Genomic DNA, 27,996 nt, shown 5'->3' on the forward strand with positions numbered 1-27,996 from the left:
ATTGGGATAATAACACTCATGAAAGATATTTAGTCTGAAAAAGAAAAACATCAATTCATGAAAAAGTATGGAAAAATTTTTGAAAAAGTAAGTTGTAAAGAAAACATAAGTTTAAAAGTAAAGGCGAACATGCTAGAGTTGGATATTCTCAACTTCTCCTCAAGTGGTTTTCGAGTGTTATTGTGCAGTGGCTTAAAATTGGGATAGAGGCATTTATAATGGCTTTTGGTCAGCGAGAAGGCTGTTGAGGAGAGTTTGCTGGTTGGAGAAGTGTGTCAATTGGATATGGCGACTCCTTGAGGGAATCCACTTTCAAGTGTTGGAAGACCTGAGACCTACTGAAACCAGTCCATTTCTCTTGATATCATTGACAGCAGTGAAACCAGCCGGAAAAAATTCGGATGGTGTATTTATCCGAGATTGAAGAAGAAATAGAAGCGATGAGAGTATGTTGTGTGCCAGGTGGGGATGAGGAGAGGAGAGAGTAAGAGAGATAGAGATACAGTGAGTGAGAGAGAGGACAGCAGCCAACCAACGCAACGGGTCATAGCATAGATAGCATTCAGTCTTGGCTTGCTCACTCAGCACTCGCGGTACTAGTGTCTTCCTTCGCAACTGACCTAATCTAACAACAGGTAACTTCAACACAACTTTTCCTTCTAGTTTCGTTTTTGTTTCTAACTACATCTCTAAAAAACGTCTATACTACCAACTTATCAAGAACATCATTTTCCATTTTGAATCCCTCATCTTCTTCGTGATCTCACAACATGCTCCTAGTTGGTTGTAAATATTTGAAAAAGTTGTAGCTAGTTTTGTGCATGAATAGTCGAGGAAAGATCAGTGATTTCTGACATCAATATTTCGGTGAGTATTATCATGGATTAAACCTCGCTCACAAAGGTATGTAAACGCACAATACTAACATCACTACGGATTACATTATTTAACAATCCATTTCGTTCAGAGCTGCTTCGTATGACGAACTCATATTTCCTCAAAGGTCATCTAAAAAAATTGTGTGATTGAATACATAGAAATGATATTGGAAGCCTAACATAAGTTTTCAGAGGAATTAAATTCTGAATTTTTCATGAAAATGAATAAAGGTATTCGAGGATCTTCTAGAGATTAAGAAAAGCGCTCGACTCTCAAAATATGCTCCCACTTCACAAGGATACCTTGCAACGACCTTAACAAATTCAATAATGATACTTCTCACTTCTTTTGCGAGCTCACCTCTGTTTCTGTGCTGTTCATAAAGTTTGTTTTTCATCAGAGCGCAAAATGTAATTCCTGATTGCTCATAAATTTTCATGGACAGCACTTTGAACCACAGCTTTTTCGAAGTTGTTAATGAGAAGACATTAAACACTGATATTGGTTAGCTTGGGCCTTGCATGGATAAAGTGATTTCTGGTTTCACTGTTTTTCCATGCCAGTTTTATGTGCCGCTAAATAGGTCTATTATCTGGAGCTTGACGTGGTAACAGATTCATGCTTGAAGAGCTTTAAAGTGATGTAGTAATTACCCAATTAAAGTTTTCTCATTCACAACAGAACTAATGTTCGATCCGAATATGTAATTATTCTGCTGTTTACAATACTGATTTTTATTTGGAGAGAAACATTCTAGAACAGTTTTGACTGTGCGGTCAACAAGGTAGAGGGAAGGGATTATCTCTGTTATCTGAACGTTACAATCTTGATTCATCTTATCATTTATTTGTTTTTCGTCAAGTTTTACTCTCTTCTACTTATTTCTAATAATTAGTCAGTAACGTCAGTGTAATATTATATGAATGTAGTCAGGCTTGTAAGACTCTAGACTCTCCTATATACTGTACAAGTAAATGTCTATCCATGTCATATTGAATCAATAGCTCCATATACCAAGAAGAATGCAATATCAATATAGCTTTCAAATGTGAAAGTTGATTGAGAAGCATGATGCTTTATTCCCATGCTCTCAATGATCATGACTATTCCTTCTGGCTAAAAAGTGATCAATCATTATTTCTGCTCAGTTGAGAATCAGTTAACTCAATATTCAATAATAGCTTCGAGTGAGAACGAAATATTTTCCTTCAACTACTCCAAGCATCTCTTGAAAATAATTTGTAGAAATACATTCAAGTGAGGAAAAGTGCTTATACTTGCTGATGATACTTGTGTACCGGTATACGAGTAGAAAACTGGAGAAGGCATATTGCAAAATAGACCTAATATTGTATGAGCAGTCTTCTTGTAAAAATCTACGATAATTTTTGAAATATTAGAATTCATTTTGACCATGTTGACCTCGAATCAAAAATTTTCGTGATATCTAAACTGAGTGCTAGAGCTTCATAGAAACTGGGTAACACAGATAGTGAAAAACTAATGTTTTTAATTGGTTTAATTCATTTTAGAAGTATTTTTAATCATAAATTCGTGTTTCTTGTTTGTTTTTATTGTAACTTCGAGTATGACTTGAGAATGAGAAAGAGACATAACCTAGCACCATTTGGACTGTTATAAAAAAATGGAATTGAAACAGTTTTCGACTCTAGCCTGTGGCACTTTTCCAGAATTTATGTGACCCTGAATGATTGAATCACTGGAAAAATAGATGTATTGCTATCATAGAACTGCTTCCCATATTTCAGATATTTTATTCATCTGATCCAATTACAGAGGTTGTCCATTCAATAGCATAGCCCATAGGCTGAATGATGGATAAACCCTTAAACAATGCAAAAGTCCACGTATTTTTCACGGAGGTTCTATGAAAAACACCAAGTCTATGAAAAACACTACAGTATCATAGCTTTCTAAAAGTGCTATTGGATTACTCCCTTAGCTTTTCTGTTGAAGGCTATATCATAACTGTCAATTCAGTTGTAGGTCTCAACTCTGAGTTTATCGAGGCCAGGTCGAGTATATAATTAATTTTTTTGATAAGAGCTAGCCGATATCAAATATCTTGTCCCAGAGTAGAGATTAATAAAGCTGTAGTAAACAGGGTGCGCTGGAGCCCCATTTGTCAGGTGACATGAACGAAGGTGACATTCAATGAAGCGCGTGCAGGTAGGGTGGCTTGTTTTTCGACAAATTTTTCTGCTTCCGGGTTTTTATTGATTAGCACAGATTTATCCATCAGTTTGATATCATTCGATAATTGGCTTTCGTTTTTCTGGTATGAAGCTTGTTGTTTATAGTATATTTTGCACCTAGAGCAGAAAATGAGATTTTTCCGGATCGAAATCGGTTTTCAAGTCCGAGGCCGTAGGCCGAGGACTAGAAAAGATTGAGAGCCGGAAAAACATTTTTGCCCGTGGTGCGAACGATATTTTTCGCCACACACAAAAATAAACAATATTTTATTTATGAGAATAGTTGTTTACTAAGCACTTCCGAAAGCAGAAGTGGAAGGTGATAGCTCTAGCAAATCTGAGGTAATCTGAATATCAGGAAATTGTCCATGTATTTTTATTTTTTATTCTGAATTGTCTAAATAACCTAAAAGATGATGTTCAATTATGTGAGAGGTTGAGTTTATACTTTTTTATTCTTTCAAATGACAATAAGATGATAGTATTATAAATGTTTTAATTATTGAATAATGAACACAAATAATGAAAAGTTTTTTATCACCTTTCTTAGTTCCATGTTAGCGGCTGGAAAGGGTACTCTTTCCGGCCTATGCCAGAAAGAAACCTGTTCTGACGTCAGACGAGAGTCGTCTGCAAACAATGTCTTTCAGATCTACGACTGGAAAACAGTTGCTTTCTGTGCAGTGTGGCGAAAATACATTAGGCCTATATAGATGGAATATCAGGTTTGAAAAGTTAGTTTTCAAAGCAGTTATATTGTTGGAAATGGGATAATTTTTGAACGTGTTAGAAGCAGCTGTTATTTGGATTACGTGAGAGACGAATATTCTATAATCTAATCTTAAACAGTAGTATCTTTACTCTATGATAGTATTCAGACGATCTATGACTCTTAGACTACCAAAGACTCCCAGACTAGGGTCTATGAAGCTTGTCCCGTCAAATACCAAATAATCAATTTTACCATTGGGATAATGTCCCAATACAAAAAGCACGATGAAATGAATGAAATTTAGTAAATAGCTTTGCAATTTCAATTTCACATGTTATTATTGACATTATATGAGGTTATTTACTTACTTTCAACTCAAAATGACACTGCAAATCACATAAGAACAGCTTCATTCAGCACAAAACCAGCATCTGACACATGCATGCATGAGAGCATATAACCACAATAAATATAACCTCAATTCACAATAATATGGCTATCAGATAGTTCTAAACATCTGATGTATTTTACAGAATAGACCTTAGACTCTGGGATTCATTACTGTGTAGTTTAGATTATCTATTCACCCACTGGGATTCGATGAATTTCTATTGGGACATATTGTCCCAGTTGTAGTCTGAGGTTGGTCATTTCTGCTGGGACATATTGTCCCGTTGGTAGTCTAGGGGATAAACGAGGGGGTATTGTGTCGATAATTGGACTTTAAGTTGACTTTCCATATACTGTGAATTTTCCCTTTTAAAACTCAACAATAACTTTTTTCATTCAAAAAAGGTGGCAAATTGTCTTTCCTGTTTCTTATATGATTTAATTTATTATTAAAATTCATTTGAAAAGATAAACATCGAGTTCTCGATTTGATTATTTCTAGCCTAAAATCTTTCACACAGGAGAAACTAAAACTCAGTCACTGAAAACTAGAGACTTCTAGTAATGCCTAAGAGAAACTAGCCTACATATTCGAGTGGATAATAAATGTATTATTCAGGGGCTTATTGCCTCAGTCCTTATCAAGTGAATGACCATCACTTCTTGTCTTGAATAATCTGATAAATAGAGTAATAATATCCAATATGGTTTCTTCGCAAGGGTACAAATTCAAGGATTTTCGACAACTTGATGTGCAGTTTGAGAATCACTGTCATTGCGGCCTTGCCAAACTTGCTCCTAGAGTTTCTTGTTCTTGCTTTCCGGAAGTAGAATTAATTTGTTAATGAAACGTGCTAATTTTTTTCTGAAATTCATAGCCTATCTTGGCCCTTTTTAAATCATTGGTATTTTCTTCAATATTGATCTGGCTTACTGACTCTCTGATATTTACCTTCAGTACAATTTTCATTGGGATGAGAGGTTTTACAATAATTAGAATAACAAATTTCCATCAATCAATAGATAATAAAGAAGAGAATTAATCGAAAATCATTGAAATGTTTCTGCATTACATCATGAATTAATTGTGAGTTACAATAATCCTTTTAAAAATGTAAATACTGTATTCCGTAAGAAGTTGAAATTGGATATGAGTTTGACCCACATTATGAAATTGTTATTTTTGATAATTTGTTTATTATTTAGAACGTCAATTACCAGAATGGAACTCCGGTTGTTGACTACGCTAGCAGTTTTCTAAACTTATCAATTGTTATCCCAGGTAAAGCAAACTTGTTACTCAACTTCTTGCAATAATTTATTGTTGTTTTCGAATAATAGATATTATATTGGCATTGAACTCAATAAATTATGATAATGATAGGTGAGATTTCAAATGCTATTTTCACTTTGTAAATTTGATTTCATAATAGAATTCAGGAATAAGAGCTTTCACAAGAGAAGAGAAAAAATGTTTGTTCGTAGATGAGAGGTGGATAAAGATATGAATAAATATAGAGGTTAATAGAAAGGCAATTTAAAGGAATTCTAAAAATTTTGCAAAGTGGCGTCTCTATGTCTGAAATAAAATTTCTCTCTATGTATTCTTCAATGTATTCTTTGATTAAAAAGTCAATTTATCTTCATTGGAGAGAGATTGTTCACAAACGTACTTGACAGGGACATATTATATGTTTTGCTCGCAGAGAAGTCATTAATTTCTACTATGGCTCTGAGTTATTTCAACCCTTGGTATGTGATTATTTACTACTAAATTGGATTAAGTCTTAAGCATCAGTGATATAATAATAATAATAAGTATTATTGTATGCAGTTTGATCCCTTCTGAGCGTTGATCAAACCAGAGTAGCTAAGCTGATTCGAAATTGAAAATCCCCAGGAGGATGAATAGTTTGAACCCAACAAAGTTGTCAACAATGCTCTGTAATAACATGATGCGCAATATTTCTGTAAACAAAAACACTCACTCACATCTACATGTTGTATGAGTTATCGTTGCCACTCCACACATATGCAGCAACAGCATAATACAGGACAAACATCATTATAATGCATTCTTATTTTTCTCTTGAAAATTACATTGACAACCATGGTAAACCGGAAGTTATCTCCAACCACAGTTAAAATCGCAAGAGTTACTTTCAAACATGTGAACGCATTTTTCAACAAAACAACTCAAATTCATTAGGCTCTTAGTTCAGGCAATGAATGCTCAAAAAAAAATATATGAAGGGAAAAGTTTGGAACACAATTTTTGAGCCCGTAGCTCTTCTTGGACTGGTTAGAAGGTGAACATATCAAAAGTCCTCATCCCTACCCCTTGTGCTTAAGGGATGAGGGTGGTTTAAAAGTTTCTTTTTTCATTTCTGTCTTACACGCATAAAACAATGCATTTCAGTGACATGACTAATCTATCAAAAACCAAGCTAGATGAATTTTCTACAAGTCTTGTTCAGTAGAGTTTTGTGATATCTCCTTCAGTTTTCAAGATATTCACTTTTAAAAGTGTAAAATCTTTGAAAAGACAGTTTTTCTTCCAAATTTTTGCACTTGAAGGGCTTATTACTCAACAACTATGCATCGAAAAAATAAGTACTGAACGTTGGGTTGTGGATAATTCAATTCTCTTCAGTTTGATATATTATTTCACTATATTATGCTTTCTATCAATTGTTATAGCAGTATTGAGTGGTAAATTCTCAATTTTGGTGGTACTTTTGGTGGACTCTTGATATGTTTACCCCCAAACTATCCTCAAAAGAACTGTGGGGTCAAAAATTGTGTTCCAAACTTTTCCTCTACAATCTTTCGTTGACTGGACTATCCATATGATTAGTATACTTCTTATTACTGTATATTGTGAATCGGTACATCTATGAATCTTGCACTGGAATGCATTTTGCATTTTTTTTCAATTTCTCAATCCCCCTCATTCCAGCAAAATTTTTCTTCAGCCCTTCAGGATTTGTATTTTAACTCACTTGTAATGTTATAAGAACCAATTTGTGATGAACTTATTTTCACTGAGCTATTGCTTTGAAACGCGAGCTTATAATGACCTTATTCATCTATGTCGATATCTATAATTTATATTGTCCAAATTGAATTGAATGGTGGGTTATTATCTAAACTTCAATTTGCTTATAGGAAAATCCCATCCCTACAGAGATAACATTGAAAACTCATAGAATTGTGCGATTAAATTCATTAGGTCAGAGTAAAAGATTTCCTTTTGAGATATTATCTCGATGACTAAAAAATTTCGAAGCGTGTAAAGTGTACTCGGAGGAGAATCATATTTTCATTAACTTACAAGAAAATTAAGCTTTATCAATAAATGAGCTGCTAGCAAATTAGCTCAGACCTTGAGCGTGAAACATATAACATCAGAAATAAAATGTTAGCAACATAAAAACGCAAGAAAGGACACACGAAAACCTGCTATTGTATCACGCGGAAGATTTTTTTAACAATCATTAACGATAGCTGGGCTAGCTCTTGAACTTCCGATTCGCCTTTTGAAGAACTCTTCCACTGAAAAACCTCTTCTCCATTCGCCACTGATTGAAGTCCACTAATGCTATATCTAATCACTATATATGAAGGCCAACTCTTTTAATTGGCAACAATTTATTCATCCTGAACAATTTTCTCTGTTTTTCAATTATTAGTGAGAATAAAAGTCACGCTGGGGCGAGCGTTCTGATTGTTTCGAATGGACAAAAATCACTTTCAATAGAATAGAATTAGATTTTCAAATTCTCCTTCAAATAAACTGCCTTTAATATAACTTTTACAAATAGAATCTTCAAAATAAATCTACTCCGTATTTTCAAATCACATTGATCAAAAATATATTGATCATGTGTTTGTTTTTTGAAGTGTGAATGAATTGTTATTTTGATGAGTGATAGTAGCTTAACATAGATTTTGATTTGGACTGTAGTATGAATTTGAAAAGGGAAATTTTTGGGCACATGTCTCCTCATATAACTGTAGAAATAATTGTACGACTGAGAAAATGAATAAATGAATATAAACTATAAATTCAATCTTTCGTTACAAATTTTCTATGCTTTTACACTCCAGAGCAAAGCTCGGTCCCCCGATATGGAATGATAGACATGGATAGTAACACCAATGAAATCAAATACTGCCTTTATAACATGTACCTCACCAGACCTAGTCAACTATCAATATACAAATTGAATATTCTTATGCTCCATACCAAGAATAAGGCCTTCATAGTCGTTAAACCACTAGAGACTAGAATCTTGAAAAAGTTGTTCCTTCAAGGAATAAAAAAGTTGACGTCGATGCTAAAGACCATTTTTAGATGATAATTGCATCAGTATAATCACACAGATAATGCAATATTATAAAGAAAATAGCATTGTCTGTCTAGTCATTATTGACTAGACTGGAAATAATGGACTAAGGATTTCTTCTATAGTTATATTCTAATCAAACTCTTTTAGCATTGTTTGAATAGGAACGTTCATGTTATTTATAATGAATACATACTGTTGAATGGAATACATTCGATTAGGGACACCCTCGACAGCCAAAAATATGAACGAATTCACATCACATAAATTACTAATTCCTTATGCTTCATTTAAACAAAGACCACATTATTTTTATGCAAATGATCAAGAAAGAATGTATCTCGTGCTTATTCTCACCCAAATGTAGCTACTCAAACTTGACTGTTTGAGTAGCCTAAACTTGACAGCCGCTGAACGTCTATCATCAATATCCAATAACAAATTATACTCATGATAGAAAATGCGATCACTTTTTTACTATTAAAAATTGATTCAATAATAAGCAGTTCGTGATGGAAAACAACATTGACGGAGAAAACGTAACTTGATTAGAGTGTCTGAAGCTAGCCAAATTGTCCTCAAATTTGATTTCAATGCAATACTTTTATAAGTTCACCTGAGTAACACTCCAGTAATTAGTTAATAGCATCAGTTTATATGGATTCTTTATTAAGTGTAGTACAGGTATTCTCAGTAAATAATTACGAATAGCCTATCATCCTCAACTCGGAAGCAAGACAGAAAATATTAAAAGAAACTTTAAAGAGAATGATAGGCTATTGGGAAAGTAGAGACGGCAACTTACTGGCGGCCAATGCTTATTATTACGTCACTTCATACAAAATTTTATTCACCAAACAACAGTTGTTGTCTTGACAGTTACTGTCCTCATGGAAATCGATGGAAAGTAACGGAATGGAAAGCACGGGCCGCCAGTAGCTTGCCGTGTATACTTTCCGAGTTTACCTTCCACGTCTATGAGTCGCGATGATGTTATCTGTATATTTCTGTGCTTGTCGATTACAATTTTGGGAGAATCATCTGAATGCAAGTTTCTCTTCGTTAGAGAGATGGAATTCGCATTTGACGGAAGAGAAAAATGTGTGTGGAATGACCGGTGGTCATCAGGATTACATAAGACAGGCGGCACAGGCTCAGACCCACAGGTCAACAGTGCGACTCCAGCTGGGGCCTGTGAGAGTGGGTCTCGCAAGTGGGTCAAATGGATGTTTATCTGTTGGAAAAGGAACCTGTCACTGTTTAGCAACCAGTTCGCAGACTGCGCTGACTTTCCATAAACCGAGCAGGACGTTGCGCTAAAAGCTCTCACTGCAATTCAATCTCCACAATTAATTATTACTATTACAAGACAGGCGGCTACCGAAATGCACAACTCTGAACTCGGAATTGCTTTCAACGGAAAGCATTTTTCAACATCTTTACTGTGGTGTTTCCCAAGTGTGATAAATGGATTGTCTCTGTACTACATTTCAAGTGAATTTCATACTTAGATTTTACACGGAATATCATAATTGCACTCCTAAGTAACTACAGCACTACAGTACTTTAAGTGACACAGTAATATAGTTAGTACTGTACTGTCGGCTTTAGTTTGACACGAAATATGTTCCTGTTAGTGTATTCTAATAATTGCATATTATGCAGGTACTATGAGAAAAAACGTTGATTTTGAAAATTCAACTTCGCTGCTGATGTGTTGAAGTGCGAGCTGGATGACACTAAATTATTTTCCTATATTCATGTGTTCTCAATTATTATCAAATGTTTTGAATACTCATATTCTAAATACTATACCCACTATATATCCAATATTGAATTTTTTCATTAATCAAATTTAATAACGATGATCCACATAGAAAAATTAGAATGTTTACATTGTCAATTTATTAAATACATAGTTAATTTAGATAGGCTCGGTGATGTTATGTGTTATAGTGTAGATAATAGCTATGCTGTTATGTAACATAGAATGAGAAATTGCTGTTGATATTGTCAAAATAGGGAATCTAGCCAGATCTGAATCGTGTCGAAATTGCCGTATCATCTCCGCTTTTTTCTTGCTCTTCTACTATAAAACTTGTTCCAGAAAACTGATAAAACGAAGATTGGAGAGTCAAAGCTGAACTACCGGTTCCAGAGGATCGATTCTCTGTTTAAACAAGCCTATAAATTTGACGGCTGCATTACTCTTTGTTGATATCATGATATCAGGCATGGTTACAAATGGCAGTGTAGAAACATCGCAATAAAAAAATCATGTTGTGAAACAGGTCCCGTCTCGGTGAAAGGATGGTCGGCGATTGCCACTTTACTTGTGCGCGTAAACACTTGACCTTGAATTAGAAATGCTGACTATATATTTCGTCTAAATAATTTATTGGATCATGCTCCTCGCCTCGAGTTGGGATCACCGTGAAATACGAGCTTCTACCCAACGAATTATGTAATGAATTCAACGAAAATTACGATGTCATTCACCTCTCAATCTTGTTCTAGTAACATAGTAAGGCTATTATCAGAATCAGTAATAAGAATCTGGCTAGGCTTTCATAGTAAGTTCGGATGGAAATTGTACCTTTTGTACCATTTGTACTATGTTTATTTGTTCGGATAAGGATCCGAAACAGAAAACTGCGTTTGATTGATTTTACTCCTTTTCGATTGTGTGACGCAATACGATTCATTTATAACAGTTCACTGAAAGTTGCTATGGAAAGATTTGATGTGGAGGTTGATCAAATACTTATTAAATACTTGATAACAAGTTATTTGGAAAACTGATTATTTGCTATTAATTTTATTTATACAGGAAAAGATAGCTCACGTCTCTCACAAAAGTAGCGAAGACTTCAAATAATTAAAATATCAAATTGATGTGTTGTTTAAAAGTTTAATCACCCAAAACACACTGAAGAGTTTCATTACTGGTTTGCAAAAAGTTGAGATTTCGATTTCTATAGATTTATTATTATTAAAGTAAAGTCCCATTGATATATGAAGCAAAAAAAAGAATTCTTTATAATTCTGATCATAAAATCATAAAGGAATTCATAGGTCAATTTTTACAAAAAAAAGACCAATAATACTTCTGATTCAAGATGGAGATAAACAATAAATATTCTTCAAAGATGCAGAGCTCTTTATGAACACGTGTGTAGTTTGCTCCTCATGAAGGTCAATCCCTCAATATTTCAAACATATCAATAGCCAGCCCAGAAACCACAATATATACGCTCGCAGATGTGAACTTGTGAACGTCAACCACTCCTTGATTGCAGTTATTGCTGAGAACGTCCAATCAATTATGTTCATTGATCAACCATTATTCACCTTTCATCATTTCACTTATCGTCATCCTTTATCCTTTCATCATTTCACATATGCTTCATCATCATCAGCTATATCGCTTAATCTTTTCAAATCATTCACAAATGTTTCATCGCCTTCATATCCTTTTTGAATCCTTTTTATCCATATCAGTAATCTACTACTGCAGAGGAAGACGATAGAGAAAATCAAATGAATGGTGAAGTTCAATCAATGTTTCTATTGGAAATGATTGGAGAGAGTCAGAATGAACTTTGGATTCATCAATAATAGAAAAGGACTAACATCTTTCTATGTCTCCTGGAACTAATTCAAGAGGAGTTAGTGTTGAAAGCGACAATATAATGAAATTCAATTATGTTTCAATTTATATTACCACATCTTGACGATATACTGAGAATAATGTTAGATAATTATCATAATGAATGTATCTAATCAGTGTTTTGTGCTTCTTTCAAAGAATGGATTTTCATCAATCATTGTACGATCTGTGTGTGATTAAAATAAAATTGGAATATAACATTCATGATTACAGAACTCCTGAAATCATGAATTCGCTTTTCTCAAAATAGTACTTGTACAGTTTTTCTTCAAATACTATGAATAGGGTAACCTCTAAATGTAAATTTACTTTTTTGTTGCAGATTATGGCGGAAGAAAATCATGGAGCGAGCTCCGATACCGTTCAAATTATCAAATTGATTGTATCCATTCTATGGGGAATCGTACTTAGCGCATATTACATAATTTTAGATATCTATCATCTATTTTCACCTGCAGAAAAGAAGTCACTCAAGGGCCAGCATGTTCTGGTGAGTAACTGCATTATATCAGTGATAATTAAAAAAATATATATTATTCCTACTATGAAGAGTGTCTCTTGAAAGGTGTAACACCCTTTATGGTGTAAGACCATAGATTCTACATGGAATTTGCAATAAAAAATGTCCAGTAAAGTTTTCTTATGACCTTATGTCTCGACCTTAGGTTTCAAGATGTATGGATTTTTCGATATTTTTGAAAAACGACAATAACTGGGAAACTATTAGTAACTCAATAGATATAAATGGAAAGAGGAAGAAATTTACAATAAGATTCATATAATCTGTTTCTTTGTTTGACTTTTTTGAACTTTTTATTAGCACTAAAAGTTAAAAAGTACTCTCGTTGAGTTGAAAGCCTATTATCTCAAACAGTTTGAACGCTCATAGAGAGTTGAAAATAATGTTAAACGAAAAAACAAATTATATGTCCTTTATTTTGAATTTTTCACTCTCTTCAACCATATTTTGAGTGGAAGTTTTCTAGTTATTGACAAAAATATCGAAAAATCTATATAATATCTCAAAAATTTAATTAAGTTCGATATGAGAAAATTTTACTCCACATTTTGTGTTACTAATTCGATGTAGAATCTATGGTTCTTGACAGTTACACCTTTTTTGAAACAATCTGTTTGAAAGGGGGTGATATTGAATATTAATAAGTATTTTCTGTACCGTGAATGTTGTATTGATAAAAATTCTGTAAAATGACACAAAAATAGTTCACTCTGTGTCAAAATGAAATGAGTCTGTATATTTGAGTCAATTCAACAATGAATAGCTGTTATCAAAAAGTATCTGGAACGCGAAGTAGCGGGAAACATTTTCCTCTTTTCCTAATAACTTTTTCCCCTCATTTTCTTGATGGAGACGAGAAAGATGTTTATTCACAGCATTTTTCCGTTTAGAAGTCTGCAACAGCTTGTCAATAATTGACAATTATGTTGAGCTGAAGGATGAGAATATTTCTGTGGTGTTGACTAAGAATTCTCATCGAGATGAAAATCGTGTCTATTTTTGTGCAGCTACAGCGCTAACATTTCGTGAGAGTTCAGTATTGAAATTGTGGTTGCACAATATAGCTGCGTGATTGAAGAGCCAACACTGTAGCATAGTACAAAAACAATTGCGTTTCAGAATTGCTTATATATAATCATATCCGTCTTGTTTTACAAAAATCATCAATGACAACATAATATTAGATAAAAGAAGCACAATATTACTAGTTATCACGACTTTTATCACTTTAATATTATTATAAAACGATGGTTTAGTGATATAACTATAAATATTTTGAATGGATCATTTTTTTCCATTTATTGTATAAAACTATAATACTATTATGACATTAAAGGAAAATCTAGGCTGAGCCTGTACTATTTCAATCCAAAAATTTTTATACCAATTTTTTTGTTAATGTTGTCCAAAATTTAAGGTTATGTAATCAAACACTGCTTCGTCACTTGATTTTTGGTCCAGGAATAATTATTTGAAAATTTTGAAGGTTGATGTTATACTCTCAATGAATCACAAAATGTATCACAATAAATTAAAAATATTATCATCACCATTATAGTATACCTCTTGAGGTGCGTACAGATATACGCGCCGCGAACACTTTTGAATCCAATACCACAGATAGTGGTATACCGATACCACAATAATCAGCTGACTATATCTGATATATTTGACTATAGCTGACTATATTTTCACAGAAACGGTATAAGATATAGATATAAAAAACTTGGAATCAGCTGATTAAAAGTGTTCGCGGCGCCTAAATCTGTACGCACCTTTAGGATTTTATTGCATTGATCAAAGTGAATTAACCAAATTAAATGAAAAGAGTCAGAAAGAGTTATCAAAACCACAAATTCATTGAAGTGAGGAAGTAACGGTTTCGTTTGTTACACCACTATCATTAATCTCTGCTAATTTTAAACTGAAGTCAGACCAGCCGAATATTTTGATAAGCAAGCGATATGATTAGTGAATGAATCTATCAAGATGGAAGTCTGTGAATGGCTTAGACAAGTCAATCTCACAATATTTATAAGTAATTCATTCAAATGTCAGAGCATTGTCACTAGTGATTGGTACACAGATATGAAATTGAATAAAGCTGATTCATGAGTGACGATTCGAAAAATGTAATCCAAAAACAGGAGAAAAAAAATAACTGATACAAAACTTATAATCCCACTATAATACTACTGTAGCTATTGTAGCCTATTATCAAAAAGGGCTAAAATTGTGACTGACTAGAACAATTCCAGGGGGAAGGCGATTGATGTGTTAGATTAGGAATGTGCAAAAATCTAGAGAAATTATCGAAAAGAAGATGATGAATTTATTACAGAAAGGGTAGGGTGACTTATAAGGGAAAAGTGTTCTTGAAGGATCGTAGTACAGTATTGCCTTTCTCCTGAAAAGTAGGAATGCTGTTTGAAATGCGAGATTCTAAGCTACCAAAGAACAAAGAAGAAATTGAATTTACTCAAATTTATCTGATATTGAGTTACAAGTTTGTGAACTGTCTTTTAACGACATCTTTCCAAGTACAGACTATGACTAAACCAAACGTTTTAGTATCAAATTTCATCCAAAGACAAAGATGGTTTGAATGAACTTCATCAGTAGCCTACCTATGCTAACTGAATTTTCAAATAAATTCTATACGACACTCTATGAACATTTGAATGATTTCAAAATTCCTTCTGAATTGTTTATGCGACATCGTTAAAACGTACTAAGCATCCCTTTTTATTCTTCTCTTGAAATAATGAGGTTTATTCTACATACAGTCTGCTCAAAGGACTGGACTAAATGTATTCAACGGAAGAGACTCAACATTTTTCTCTGATGGGAAATATGGCGTATCGTGTAATCTCCTCTCATTAATTGAACGCTACCACGTTTTACTGAATCATTTCTGTGTGAGATGATGTTTGCTTTGAAAAAAGTTTTTCTCCATAGTAAATCTGAGAACTACGATTCTGAAAACAATTTCTGAAATATACTAATATTGGAAGTATTTCAGTAGCAATTATTGAACAATCATTTGTCAATCAATTTATTTTACTTGATTGATCCTCTTCAAACATTTCAATCTTCTTCCGGTTAATACGGCACCAAGTACCGATTTACTTTTTTCCAATGGTATGAAAATAATGAATTCTCGACTACCGTACTTTGAAACATTCTTTCAAAATAAATCTTACAGCTACTTTCTCATCTTCCGGAATTCAAAAAAACACAAACGATATTAAATTGTTCTTATAGCATTTAAACACCTCAATACAGCAGTTGAGGAAAATAATTATCCTAATTATTAGTTTTTAATTTGATCAGTGTTGGCAGGGAAGATTGAAGAGAGATTTTCCACATAATAATTTTTATAATACCTCTGAAAAGCTTTTTATCGACATAACTTTTTCAGACGACTCCAGTTTCAATTTTGCTCAGAAACCAATGTGTTCATTTTCTTAGCTATTCACAGCGAAAATCATATCTTTTACGTTATCATAAAACCATGCCTTGGGCCTTGTCACATAGACGTGAGGTGAAGTGACTTGACTTTACGTAAATCTGCTAGATGATTTAACATTAAATGATCACACGTGCTAGATTTGTCTTAATGTGAACATTATAATATGGATATAATGATACGATATCTAGCAGACTCACGTCGCGTCGCGTCTCAATTTGCGACAAGTCGAAGGGGAAAAACTTTGTCGTAAAAAAAAGGGGAAAAAAGTCGTAGATTCTATCCATCTAATAATGTGATTCAGATTATAGAAGCTATTAACAACTAGATTAAAGAATGACATTGATTTTGTTTGACAGGTGACGGGAGCTGGCCGTGGTCTCGGGCGGGAGTTCGCGCTTAGGTTCGCCAAGGAAGGATGTCGCATCGTCTGCGTCGACGTAGACAAGAACGGATGCGACGAAACCGTCAGCCTCATCAACAAGGACTTCCCAGACGCGGCCAAGTCCTACCAGACGGACATCACTAGCCAAGAGCAGATTGCCAAGCTGGCCGAGGTTATGAAGAAAGAGGTGAGAAACTTCATTATTGCTAGTTTTAATAGACCTGTGTACTTTTTCTACTATCGATAATGTAGCACAGAATTTGTGGAAGAATGATGCTATTTTGTGGAAAGACTTTGATATATAATTGAGAATTTTTGATGTATCATAAAGTGTATGCTTGTTTTTATCAAGACACAACGAAAAAATGTCGAGTACCCTTTTTTATGCGATAAATAATTATTGATAATTTTGTTATTGTGTTCTAATAAACAGTAACCCTTAAAAAAATAGTAAATGTTGTTATAAACTTATCATCCAATATAGATAGAATGAAGTAATATTGGTATTCAATAGTTTTACTAGATAACCGAGTTAAGGAGATGTGACCTCATCTGGTCATATATTTTAATTAGGATTAGAGGAGCGTACGCACCATTCTGTGTTTGTTCAAGGACAAGAACTGATTGAGAAGAGTTGGTTCATTTTGAAAGTCAATCAACTGAAGAGTTTGAAGATTGATTTTTTATTTTATGACCTTAGTATTATATAATTTAATGAATCATCTTGGTTACTTTCGATTATTCTTACTGCTTCTATATCATATCATATTTTACTTTTGAGTAACTCGGAATAGTTTTGAACAAATCCTCATTTTTTCTTTGGAAAGTTTGATTACAGTTTCAATCCAGATGTTTAAAAAATTTAGCATGAATCCTTCTCGAAGTGAGCTGATGAATCATCAATGATGAGATTTATTTGAAAATTTGATATTCTGTAATGCAAAACTGTGCTACGTCATTATGAGCGAATGTAAAGTGGGAGAAATAGAAGTTGGTGAAAACCATTCTTTCAACCGAAATACGAAGTTTGGAAGAATAATTTTTAAACGAATCCTGCTGAAAAATCCTTCAAATCCCCATTCGACAGTGACAATGATGTGGAAGCCTGAGTGAACTGAATTAGCGAGATCTACGTAAGAGTCCCCAATTTGGAAGGATTAGAGCGAAGTGCAAGCTTTCCATCCCCACACGCCTCTCACACCACACATTGCGGTCTAATCGAATTCTAGCCGGTCAACAATCTAAAGACCTCTACCTAGTATGACCATCTCATGTTAGTTATATACTCTATATATTCAACATTTGAATAAAATATTACCGTTCAAGAACGTATTCAATTATAAGAAAATAATTTCACTTTTACAATACAGTAGGCTACAGGCTAATTTTCTTACTATCATAATCAAGGCACAACCTGTAAGCTGGAGATGCGGGATTCAGTACATGAGAAATGCCCAGACTAAATTTAATACGTCAGTACAGTACAATAGTGGAAGTGAGTACAGTAGTGTATAAAATAACGGGAAATTAGTTACTTATCATATTATCGACCACCAGTTGAGGTAAGAATGGAAAAATCAGGAAAAACTATCAACGACCAATAGCTGCTAGTTAAAGGCTGAAAATTGGATTAAGAACTAGAAGATGAAGATGAAGATTGAGAGAATCGGCAAGGAAAGTAAAACCATCAAAAGTAGATAAAGAGTATGAGACCAATCCAGCAAACTAATAGAGAAAATTGAAAAATTGATCCGATTTTGCATCCAGTTAAGATGGGACCCATATCAAGTGGGATAGAATATAGAATGCCATCAATTTTGATCCAGTTCTTGCAGTCACTCACATCTGAAACCATGCATGTATTACAAGTATTGTCAGTCTGTACCTTTCTAAAAGCAAGTCATCGATGCTGTTGTAGAGTGAGTGAGCTATGTACATTGGCACACTGACATTGGTCCATTGAGATCCTCTCACTTTCGTGCGTCGCCTAATGGCATGAGCATGGCTTTAAATCCGGACCACAAGAATCAATACCGCCCGCCACCACCTAAGTAGAATCTGACTGAGCCTCTGTCGGTGAGTAGTGGGTTGCGCTCGGCTGTCACACGGCTCAATCAACATTTCAACTTCCATCAACTGAATTGAATGTGAGGTTGCATATAGGACCACTCAAGGCAATTCTCGACTGAGAAAATGATGGTGTTTACATTCATACGAGACAAACTTGATATTCACTACCTAATTATTACTCTTGATAGAATTTTGTTAACTTCTTCAATTATTTTACTGCTTTATCAAATTGATTAATGTTTTTCCACAGAATGGCCCACTTGATATATTGGTGAACAACGCAGGAATTGTATCAGCGCAGAACCTTATGGACGTCACACCAGAACATGTCAAGAGAATGGTTGAAGTGAACCTCATGTCTCATTTTTGGGTTTGTAGCGATTCATTTATTCTATTCTCAGTCATGGTTATCATTGATCGCAAGGCTTTTTCAATACAAAATATGAAATGGTGTGTAAAAATTTTATTAAAATATAACTGGCAAATTCTACTTGGAAATATTGAAATTTCCTCATTAATTCTAGTGTTTTCCTTCTAATATAAGAAGCAATAGTAGGAAAGCATCAAGGAATCAATACAGTGTGTTTTCAAAAATGAGTCCTTGAGTTTCAAATGTATCCAGGATGATTTCCATCTCACTTTATAATTATTTCTATGCTGACTATCTTCAAAAATCCATTATTCAGTTTAAATTCATAATAAGCAATACTTCATCCAGTTGAACACAATATTGAAAGACTTTCTGAATACTACACGAATCAATTGTTATATTGATGATTATTCCCAAATCCTAGTCTGATGAAATTCTATCTCATGGAAATTTTCTTCTATCATTTGCAGACAATAAAACAATTCCTGCCTGAAATGAAGAGTAGGAAGAAGGGACACATTGTGGCTGTATCCAGTGTTGCCGCTTTCACCGTCGCAGCCAACATCGCTCCCTACTCTGCCACCAAATGTGCCGTCACCGGTCAGTTCCAATCACTTTTTCAAGCTTACAATCAATTTCAATCAGAAAAATCTAAGAAGTGGGAAGTATCTAGATCTAGACAACCTAGATCATTTTCATGGGAAAATGACTGGAATATTCCAAATATTTATGGTAAAAGTGAATTCATTTTTGGTTAATCCTTTTTACTTCCGAAACACATTTCCAATCCGAGAAAATTCATTTCGAGGAAATCTCGACAATTTTTTCATAGGGAAATATCTGGAAAATGCCCATTCTTTCGGGAAATGTTGAATTTATGGGAAAGGTGTGTCTAGTTACACATAGTTTTGTTCAGGAAACAAAATAGTTTTGCGTGAAAAATACCGTTCCAGTACTGATTATTATTTCTAACCGTTCAATATGCGGAAATTTTTTAATGAAAAAATTTGCTTCAATTCATAAAAAGGTTCGATTAGCTTCCGAATCATCATGAGTGTGATTTCCGGCTTCAATGGTTTCAGTGAGTCATAATTTCGAAATTGGTAAACGGTTTTCACAGATGTTATTTGTTTTAAATTCCTCTATCAAATATTTGCTATTCAAATTATGTCTACTAGAAACACAAACCAGTCTAAAATCATTTTGCCTAGCAGAGCAAAAGTTGCAAACTTACACAATAGCTGGGATTTATTTTGTCTCAATTACCTCTTGAAGCGAATTATGGTCATGCAATGATTAGCGTATCTACATCAATTCATGATCATAAACAACACATAAAGCTCAAAGGGCCACTATTCGATTTTGATCATCTATTAACCACAATAATGTATTGATAATAAAAAAACCGAGTACTATTTAATAGTAGTATCTATCGCAAGACAAAATCCCTAGATTCTCGCTACAGTGCTACTTGGCATCAGTAAGTTTGCTACAGAAGTGAAGAAATAGTAGATTCATTCAGGAATGACTTTGATATCTGTTCCCATCAAAGCCCAGTAGGGATGCTGTTATGGGCTCCGTAAAGCGACCATAATTCAGCATTAGATAGCATCACGTGTAAATTGTACTCGTAACACGGTTTACGGTAACGCCAATTGGGCCTCGAATACCTTTTTAGTGCTAATAAACATGTTACCGCAGGCCTTTATAGTACTGGAGAGGTGAACAGTCCGAATGACCATTGATGGTAGCATAGGCTTCCTACAATATCATTTCATATACTTTGTTTGTCTGAAACATGTCACAAGTTTATTCGATTAGGAAGGCCAGATGAGAAGTCATGAACCAAGCTGCAAATATTTGATTGTGGAAAGCATAAATGAAAATGTAGAGTAGGCCTATTGCATCTTCAGGCAGAGTATTGGTTGCAACAATACATAATACTGGTAACAATCCTCTAGCATCTTCTCCTATTCTCCTTCATCTGCTCCTAGTCAAAATTTGAAAAACTGTCAGAGTCAATAATGTAAGATTACAGATAAGTTTAAGTTTGTTGTGGATTGTGGATTGCTGAAAGGTTTATGAAATTACATCATGAACAAGAAAAATGAAGATGGAATTAGCTGAACAGCTTCAGTAACCTCTATCTGTTTTCTTCCAACTGCTTGCCGCAAGTTTATTTGGCACAAAGATCATATCTACAGAGCTTTATATTTTCAGATATTCTTTCCTATCAATCATTATTCTATAAAATCCACAGAATATTCAAAACTTGCAATTCACGGAATAGGCTCCATGAATTGCTTATTGAAAGGAAGAGATTCTTTCGAGAGAACGTGATCGATTCAATCATTCCTGTTCGATCCAAAATGATGCGATGGATAAGGAATAATCTTTTCATCGATCCCATCTGCAATTGAACCCAGCAGTCAAATCTCGGATAATTAAAGTGAAAAGTGAACAAGCTGAGAAATGAGCATTTACAGAATGAAATGCTTTAATGGGAAAAGTCCATCAACGCAGCTTTGTAAACATTTTAAGGCTGAGAGTCTGAAAAAAGTGATCGAATTGAACTGGTAGCCTAATAGCATGTGCGCTTACAAGGTGAACCGAATCGACATCGGCTGCCGAGCCATTTCCTGTCGTTAGCAAGATCAACTAGTTTTTTGTGTATTTTTGACTGATGCTACTCCGTTCTCTTTACACTCAATCAGCCAAACTTCCAGTAGGAAATGGTAATGGAAGCAGAAAGGCATTCAGATCTGGAGAGAGTAATTCGCATTTTTAATACAACTCTGGAGCTGGATTTTGTGAGATCAGTTTCTTATAAGTTTCAAATTTCAAATTCTTCGAAATAGAGTAGATTATTTGAGTGCTAAAAATGAAGACATACTACCGGATGTGCTTTGTGTAGGATCTTGAATGTGGGCATATATAATAGCTGAGTCTGATTCTAATGATAAAGAGGTCTGGGCTGTTAACCTACTACAAGCATAGTGAACGGGAAGGATCTTTGATAAGCAATTCGTTACATAGGCCTACTCAAAATCCAAACTCTTTCATCTTCTGTACTCGCAATGTGAAGTACACATAGTTGAGTTTAGATGCTTGGAACATAATATTATAATGGAATTGGAGTTTCAAGAAACAATACCTATCATAATATGGTAGGGTATTTGGTTATAATGAATTTTTATTATATAAAAAGATAAATGTTGTCAATCGTGTTTTATAATGGGTGGAGGAAGGGTAGCAACAGCCAAAAGTTCTCGGCTCGACAATCAATGTCTCGAATAACGGCCGACCATCACAAGTAATGGACATTTTATACATCTGGCTTCATTGTTGTCATAAAATTTCGACGATTTTCATTGATGACTCGATGGCTCAACTTATAACTCTCAACACGGAGACATTAAACTCTCAAATTAATGTCAGCAGTCACAATGAAAGAGATGTTATAACTGTCTGATCCTAGTTCATTTTATATGTTCGAAATCACCTTCACATCTCATAAACTTCCGTGAATCGCCATTCACGTATTTTATTTACTGTGTAATTGAGTGAGGATCTGAGACCCAGGTAGAATGAGTTATTCAGAGATTGACTGCTTCTACAACATTAGTTTTTTGATTGATAAGAGGCAGATTTTGATCTACAAATATTGTACCACTCTATTGACCACTTGTTTAATTGATATTTGTTCAAATATAATATGTTCAGATTGGTTCCCCTGATAATAATATATGATGTCGTTGAGCTCATATTCGAATAAACAAATCTAAGCTTCTAGAACCTCCGATATTGTTATTGTTATCTTCACTGTGAATGAATTCTCTTCCCGGTTAAATTACGGAACTTTATACAGGTCAAAGTGTATTAAAACAGGAATAGGAGGGGGTTTATTTTGCTTTATCCATTTTGATATTTACTCTCCAGATTGTGGAGTGGTATTTCATATAATGAAACTTTTGCAGGTCTCATGGGCTGTCTAAGAGAGGAGTTGAGATTCAACTTTCCTGAAATTCATACCACCACTGTACATCCATTTTTCATCAGCCCGCCACAGAAGTATCAACATTGGAGTATCAAGTAAGTAAACAGACTGGCAAATAAATGCTGTACCTGACCAGAGACTGGCGCTTCACGAGTCAGCGCGTTTCAGTCAATACGCCGAAACTTGGATGCATTTTAATCCAGCGATGTGGTGACTCGTCTCTGTGCAATCACATCAAATTTGAAGTCTCAAAGCTTTTGTGAGATATGTCACTAGCTGAAGTTCAACTGTAGATTAACCTGCATTTGCTTGTGATACTATTTCTGTACCGGAGTTCAGAGTTGAATACTGTATATTGTGCAACATTTCGAATTGAAAGTGTTTGACATTATTCCACACCCACTTGAAAGCAATTTCACTTCAATTTGTAAAAGGTTCAACGGATTTATTTTTCACGCCTTAGTCAAAAGTAAATAGTACTGTATCCATTACTTCAATATTCTTTTTCATCTTTCATCACTCACAGTACTTGATTATTCGAAACAAATGCATTGAATGAACTCACTCTTATAAAGTGAATTTATTGAGATGGTAAGCTAGTTAATGGGAGCGAATTACTTAGATTCAAAACCGTCTACGTTTAACGCCAATCTGAGATTGCATGTAGGTATGGTAGTATCTATTATGTGTTTAATTTCGGTTTTAAGTTTATACATTGCCGTTTAAACTGAGATGTTGCTTGTATGAACCCAATACATGTCGTATTTTTGGGGTAAAGAATAGTAAGTGTAATTGTAAAACATTTTCTATACAATGTTATCTATTAGATAAGGATTGATGAAAATTAAATGAATAGACAATGAATGAGTGAATATCAGTTTCGAATATTACTAGAAGACACTGCTGTATATTCTCCACGTTCTCTAGTCCTACTGAATTGGTAACTATTGTTGATGGAGTGATGACTTTGAAGTGATTTGATTCCATAGTATTTCCAATTCATAGTCATGAAACCTAATATTAAAGAGAACTGTAAATTCAGTTCAAATCACATATTTTTTGTAGATTCAGTTTATAGCTGAATTTTATAGATAAATAAATTTTCACGGTAAATTCAGTTCAAATCACATATTTTTTGTAGATTCAGTTTATAGCTGAATTTTATAGATAAATAAATTTTTACGGTAAATTCAGTTCGAATAATTTATTTTTTTGCAATCACCTATAGAATTTGCATGATCAAATGTCCAAAATCACGGATCAATGGATTTTTCAATATTTTCTTCTCTTATAAACCTTTCATTAAAGATAATTGATCAATCAAAAAATAAACTTTCATATTTCATACTATATGAGTATGAATAAGTTGTAGGCATTTGTTAGCGAAGCATCATTGATCCTTGTGTATAAAATTATCCCATCAAGCTAGCAGATAACCGGAGACCTCAAGCTATAAATTCAAAAGTGAATGACCAGTGTTGAAGGCATAGGCATGTTGCAAGAAGGTGTCTGTCGTGCGACCTTTGAGCAAGCAAGTCGCTTACGAGATGTGGACTAATAACTGGTTACACGCACGCATGATCCCGCATGAAAACTCACTTCCAGCTATCAGCGTTCCATTCATATAACATCAATGTTTCTCATTTGAACAATGCTGACTGTTTGCAGTGAAACTAGATGCAGGAAATGAAAGTCATGAGTTTTATTTATGCGTAAAGTGTTGTAAAACTAGGAATGTTTTCCAGCTCGATTTTGCCCGAGGTTACCGCTGCTGATGTCGCTGCCGCCGCTGTATCAGGATTGAAACAGAACAAGAAGACCGTCACCATCCCATCTTACATGTACTACACTCTTCTTCTTATCCAGTAAGTACATAATCAATTCATAATACATAATCATTTGTCTACTATAAATCCCAATCTATTGAGACCAATTTGATACATAAAAAGATACGATGGAAGAATCCGATTTGATAGATTCTTTCCCCAATTCACAGGAAACCACTTCGATACAAAAATACAGGAATTTTCGATTTTTCAATAAATCAACTCCATACTACTGACCTATAATACATCATAAAAGTGTTTTGTTCCACATTGATATAATTGTTTAATTATTGAAGTGATTGCTATAGTTGATAATGCGTAGCTGTGAACACATAGCTGCAATAATACCTTTGAGTACGTCAGAATATTATTCGCTTAGCTCCTCCTCATAATATAGACCTACTTTTAGCCTACTGTATTTGAAGCAGCATATGAATCATTGAAGATATCAGTCCATAGCTGATAGAATAATGCTAGAGAAAAGATTGGAGTATTTTCCATTATATTCTCATGATAAGAGGATGAAGCGGTCAATTACTAGTAGATGAAATGATTATTGGAAGTGTAGGAGAAGATACCTAAAAGATAGAGAGGGCAAGAATTCAATGCTGTAGTCCCAATTATTCTCGAATCTGATATTTTTCAATTTCTGAATATGAAATCTGAATCAGCTCACTTCAGCTTGATGAATAAGAATGAACTTCATTCAATACGAACTTTTAGATTAGATTTTTGCCGTCAATAGATGAAACCAGAAACCAATATCCTCCGTACAGACATTTTCGCTTCTATAATATTACAGTATATTAGATACATGCTCACTTCAATTTCAAATCATTTACTACTCAATTATTATTGGGGGTTTGATAATATTAATAACAAGTACTTTTTCGTTTTATACTCGTACATTTCACGAGTCAGGGTCTCCCCAATCGCTTTTTTCATTCTACATTAATTATTTTCAAATGGAAGCAATTCTCCATGTTAGCATTGGCGGTTTTCACGGATTGGCCCTATAATAAAACGTTTCATTAAATTGACTTCTGAATATCTCTAATGATAACAAATGATGCTTGACAGCAGGGATGCCCCATCCCAAAAACCTAATGACGCATCTACCTCAAATATCTCAAATTTTTGCATCTTGGGTCCCACCATGGTTTTTGATCAGCACAATACTTTTTTTGAACCCTCCTTACGTGAATGAAGCAGTCTACGTCCTAAGACCCAACCCCCCGCCCCCCATGAACACACCAGTACAAAAAAATAGAATTTATTATTACTCAATATCTTTTGAAACATAAATTAGCCACACTATAGTAGTAATGGATAATGAGACATAATAATGTCATTGCAGAAGAATTATTGAAAAGTTGTGGAAAAGTAAAACAAATATAAAATGGATTGACGAACTCAAGGAGGATATGAGAGAGTTGAATATAACATTCGAAGATTTGAAGAACAAGTCGGACAACATCAGAATCCTGAAGGACAAACAGACCAGACTGCAGATCAAAGTCAGACACAGAATGGGAAGAGTGATTTCGGACGAGGAAAGGAAATTAATTTCTGAACGAATGAAGAAATATTGGGCTGAGAGAGGACGGAGTAAAGGTGGAAGATACTGACTACAGTGGTCCAATGAAGGCCATAAAATTATAATAATAATAATAATAATGTCATTGCAAATCTATTTTCAAGTTATTATCTATCAATTAAATTAAAATGCTCTATCATCAAATTCATTCTCTGGATATCAATTTCATCATATTCGACCATTGTTTGATAATGTTTTCAGTAAAGAAGATGTAAGTCGAGTTTTGTAGTCATCAAGATAGTAGTAATAAATGAATGGTTTAATTGAAAAAGTCAGCAATTCCATGTATTCAATTGTTGTCACACAGAATATTGAGGATTACAATAAATCCGCGCTTTGCCAAGCGTGAAGGGTAAGGCTGACTCGACAGATGAATGGATGTTTTCAAACCAAATTAAAGTTGATTGGTCCATGTGCTTACGGACTGGTTCCTGGGACCAGGATGGGGGCGATTTCTTCCTCCAATCCAATTCTCACAGATTGAATTCACCAGTCACATGTGCCTTTCAAAATTAATGATTTTTCTGTCACTTTTTATACGTAGTTATTTCTTCTGCATCTATTTTCTAGTTATTTCTTCTGCATCTTCTATTTCGAGTCAGATATCATTAGCTATCATTAGCTTTCGGTCATTGATTTTCCGTCACTCATGCATCTATAAATGAAAATTCTCCTAAATGGTTCAACAATATCTCTTCAAATCAGTTCCTCACTCTTGCTATTGAGACTTTGATTTTGAACTTTTCATCCTAGAATAGTACTTTATACCATGGTTATCATTTATACTGACATATCGGAGGCTCAGAACTGAAACCAATATAATATTTACTTAGAGCTACCTATTATCTTGGACTATATCATTTTTCGTTATTGCTGAATTCATTTAGCCATTCATTATAATTCAAGTGTCAGATATATCAAATTTATCATAGAATTAATCCATTGACAATTTGATGACCATGAATCGAAGGATTCTTACTAGTATAGAATACTATTTACTAGTATTTTTGATCAATAATTCCTAATTGTTTCAGTTCTCTACCAACCAAAGCAGCAGATCTATGGAGAGACATCTTTTTCGCCAAAATCAACAACTAATTAATTACCTCAACAAGACTGAGCGTGATGGCAACATAAATTGGTGCTATAATGAGCCAGCAATGAGAGAGAAAACCCGAGTTCACATTGAATTCGTTATGTGGATTTGATTAGCGCTCTAGACAAGCGATGTTTGAATTCATCTTAAATATTTCAACCAGTTGGAGAAATTCCCTGGTAACAAATAATCATCCCATTATTTTCAAGGCTGATTGATTCATTGTCAGCTCAAAAATTCAATATGGAGAATCTTCCATACATATACACATTTACATTGTTTATATCCTAAATTTAATTTATGATCATTGACCCTCAAGATGTGTATTATATTGATTAATATTGAAAATATTCATTCATCTTTGAGTTTCTTCTCTTATTTCGATAAATTTTTGTCATGAATGAAATCAAATAAAATGATAGTGATTTATCTATTTTCATACATGTTATT

The 27,996-nt window shown here is 34.1% G+C and overlaps 2 protein-coding genes across 4 annotated transcripts in view; one reads left to right on the forward strand and one right to left on the reverse strand.

Moving 5' to 3' along the window:
* Positions 1–27,996, reverse strand: part of LOC111043714 — a 57,259-nt gene that overhangs the window by 7,058 nt on the left and 22,205 nt on the right. The gene's annotated exons all lie outside the window — the stretch shown is intronic.
* Positions 249–27,994, forward strand: LOC111059698 (17-beta-hydroxysteroid dehydrogenase 13). Of its 3 annotated transcripts, none has more exons than XM_039424395.1 (8): positions 249–635; positions 12,539–12,706; positions 16,565–16,777; positions 18,911–19,030; positions 19,501–19,630; positions 23,008–23,122; positions 24,773–24,892; positions 27,485–27,994. In XM_039424395.1, exons 2-8 carry the CDS (start codon positions 12,542–12,544, stop codon positions 27,546–27,548), a joined length of 927 nt encoding a protein of 308 aa, XP_039280329.1. In that variant the 5' UTR covers positions 249–635; positions 12,539–12,541; the 3' UTR covers positions 27,549–27,994. The 3 variants fall into 3 exon arrangements, with proteins under 3 accessions (XP_039280329.1, XP_039280331.1, XP_039280330.1); XM_039424397.1 differs by having other exon boundaries at positions 518–903; XM_039424396.1 differs by having other exon boundaries at positions 518–867.

The sequence above is a fragment of the Nilaparvata lugens genome, chromosome 3 (assembly GCF_014356525.2).
Source record: "Nilaparvata lugens isolate BPH chromosome 3, ASM1435652v1, whole genome shotgun sequence".
Taxonomy (NCBI): domain Eukaryota; kingdom Metazoa; phylum Arthropoda; class Insecta; order Hemiptera; family Delphacidae; genus Nilaparvata; species Nilaparvata lugens.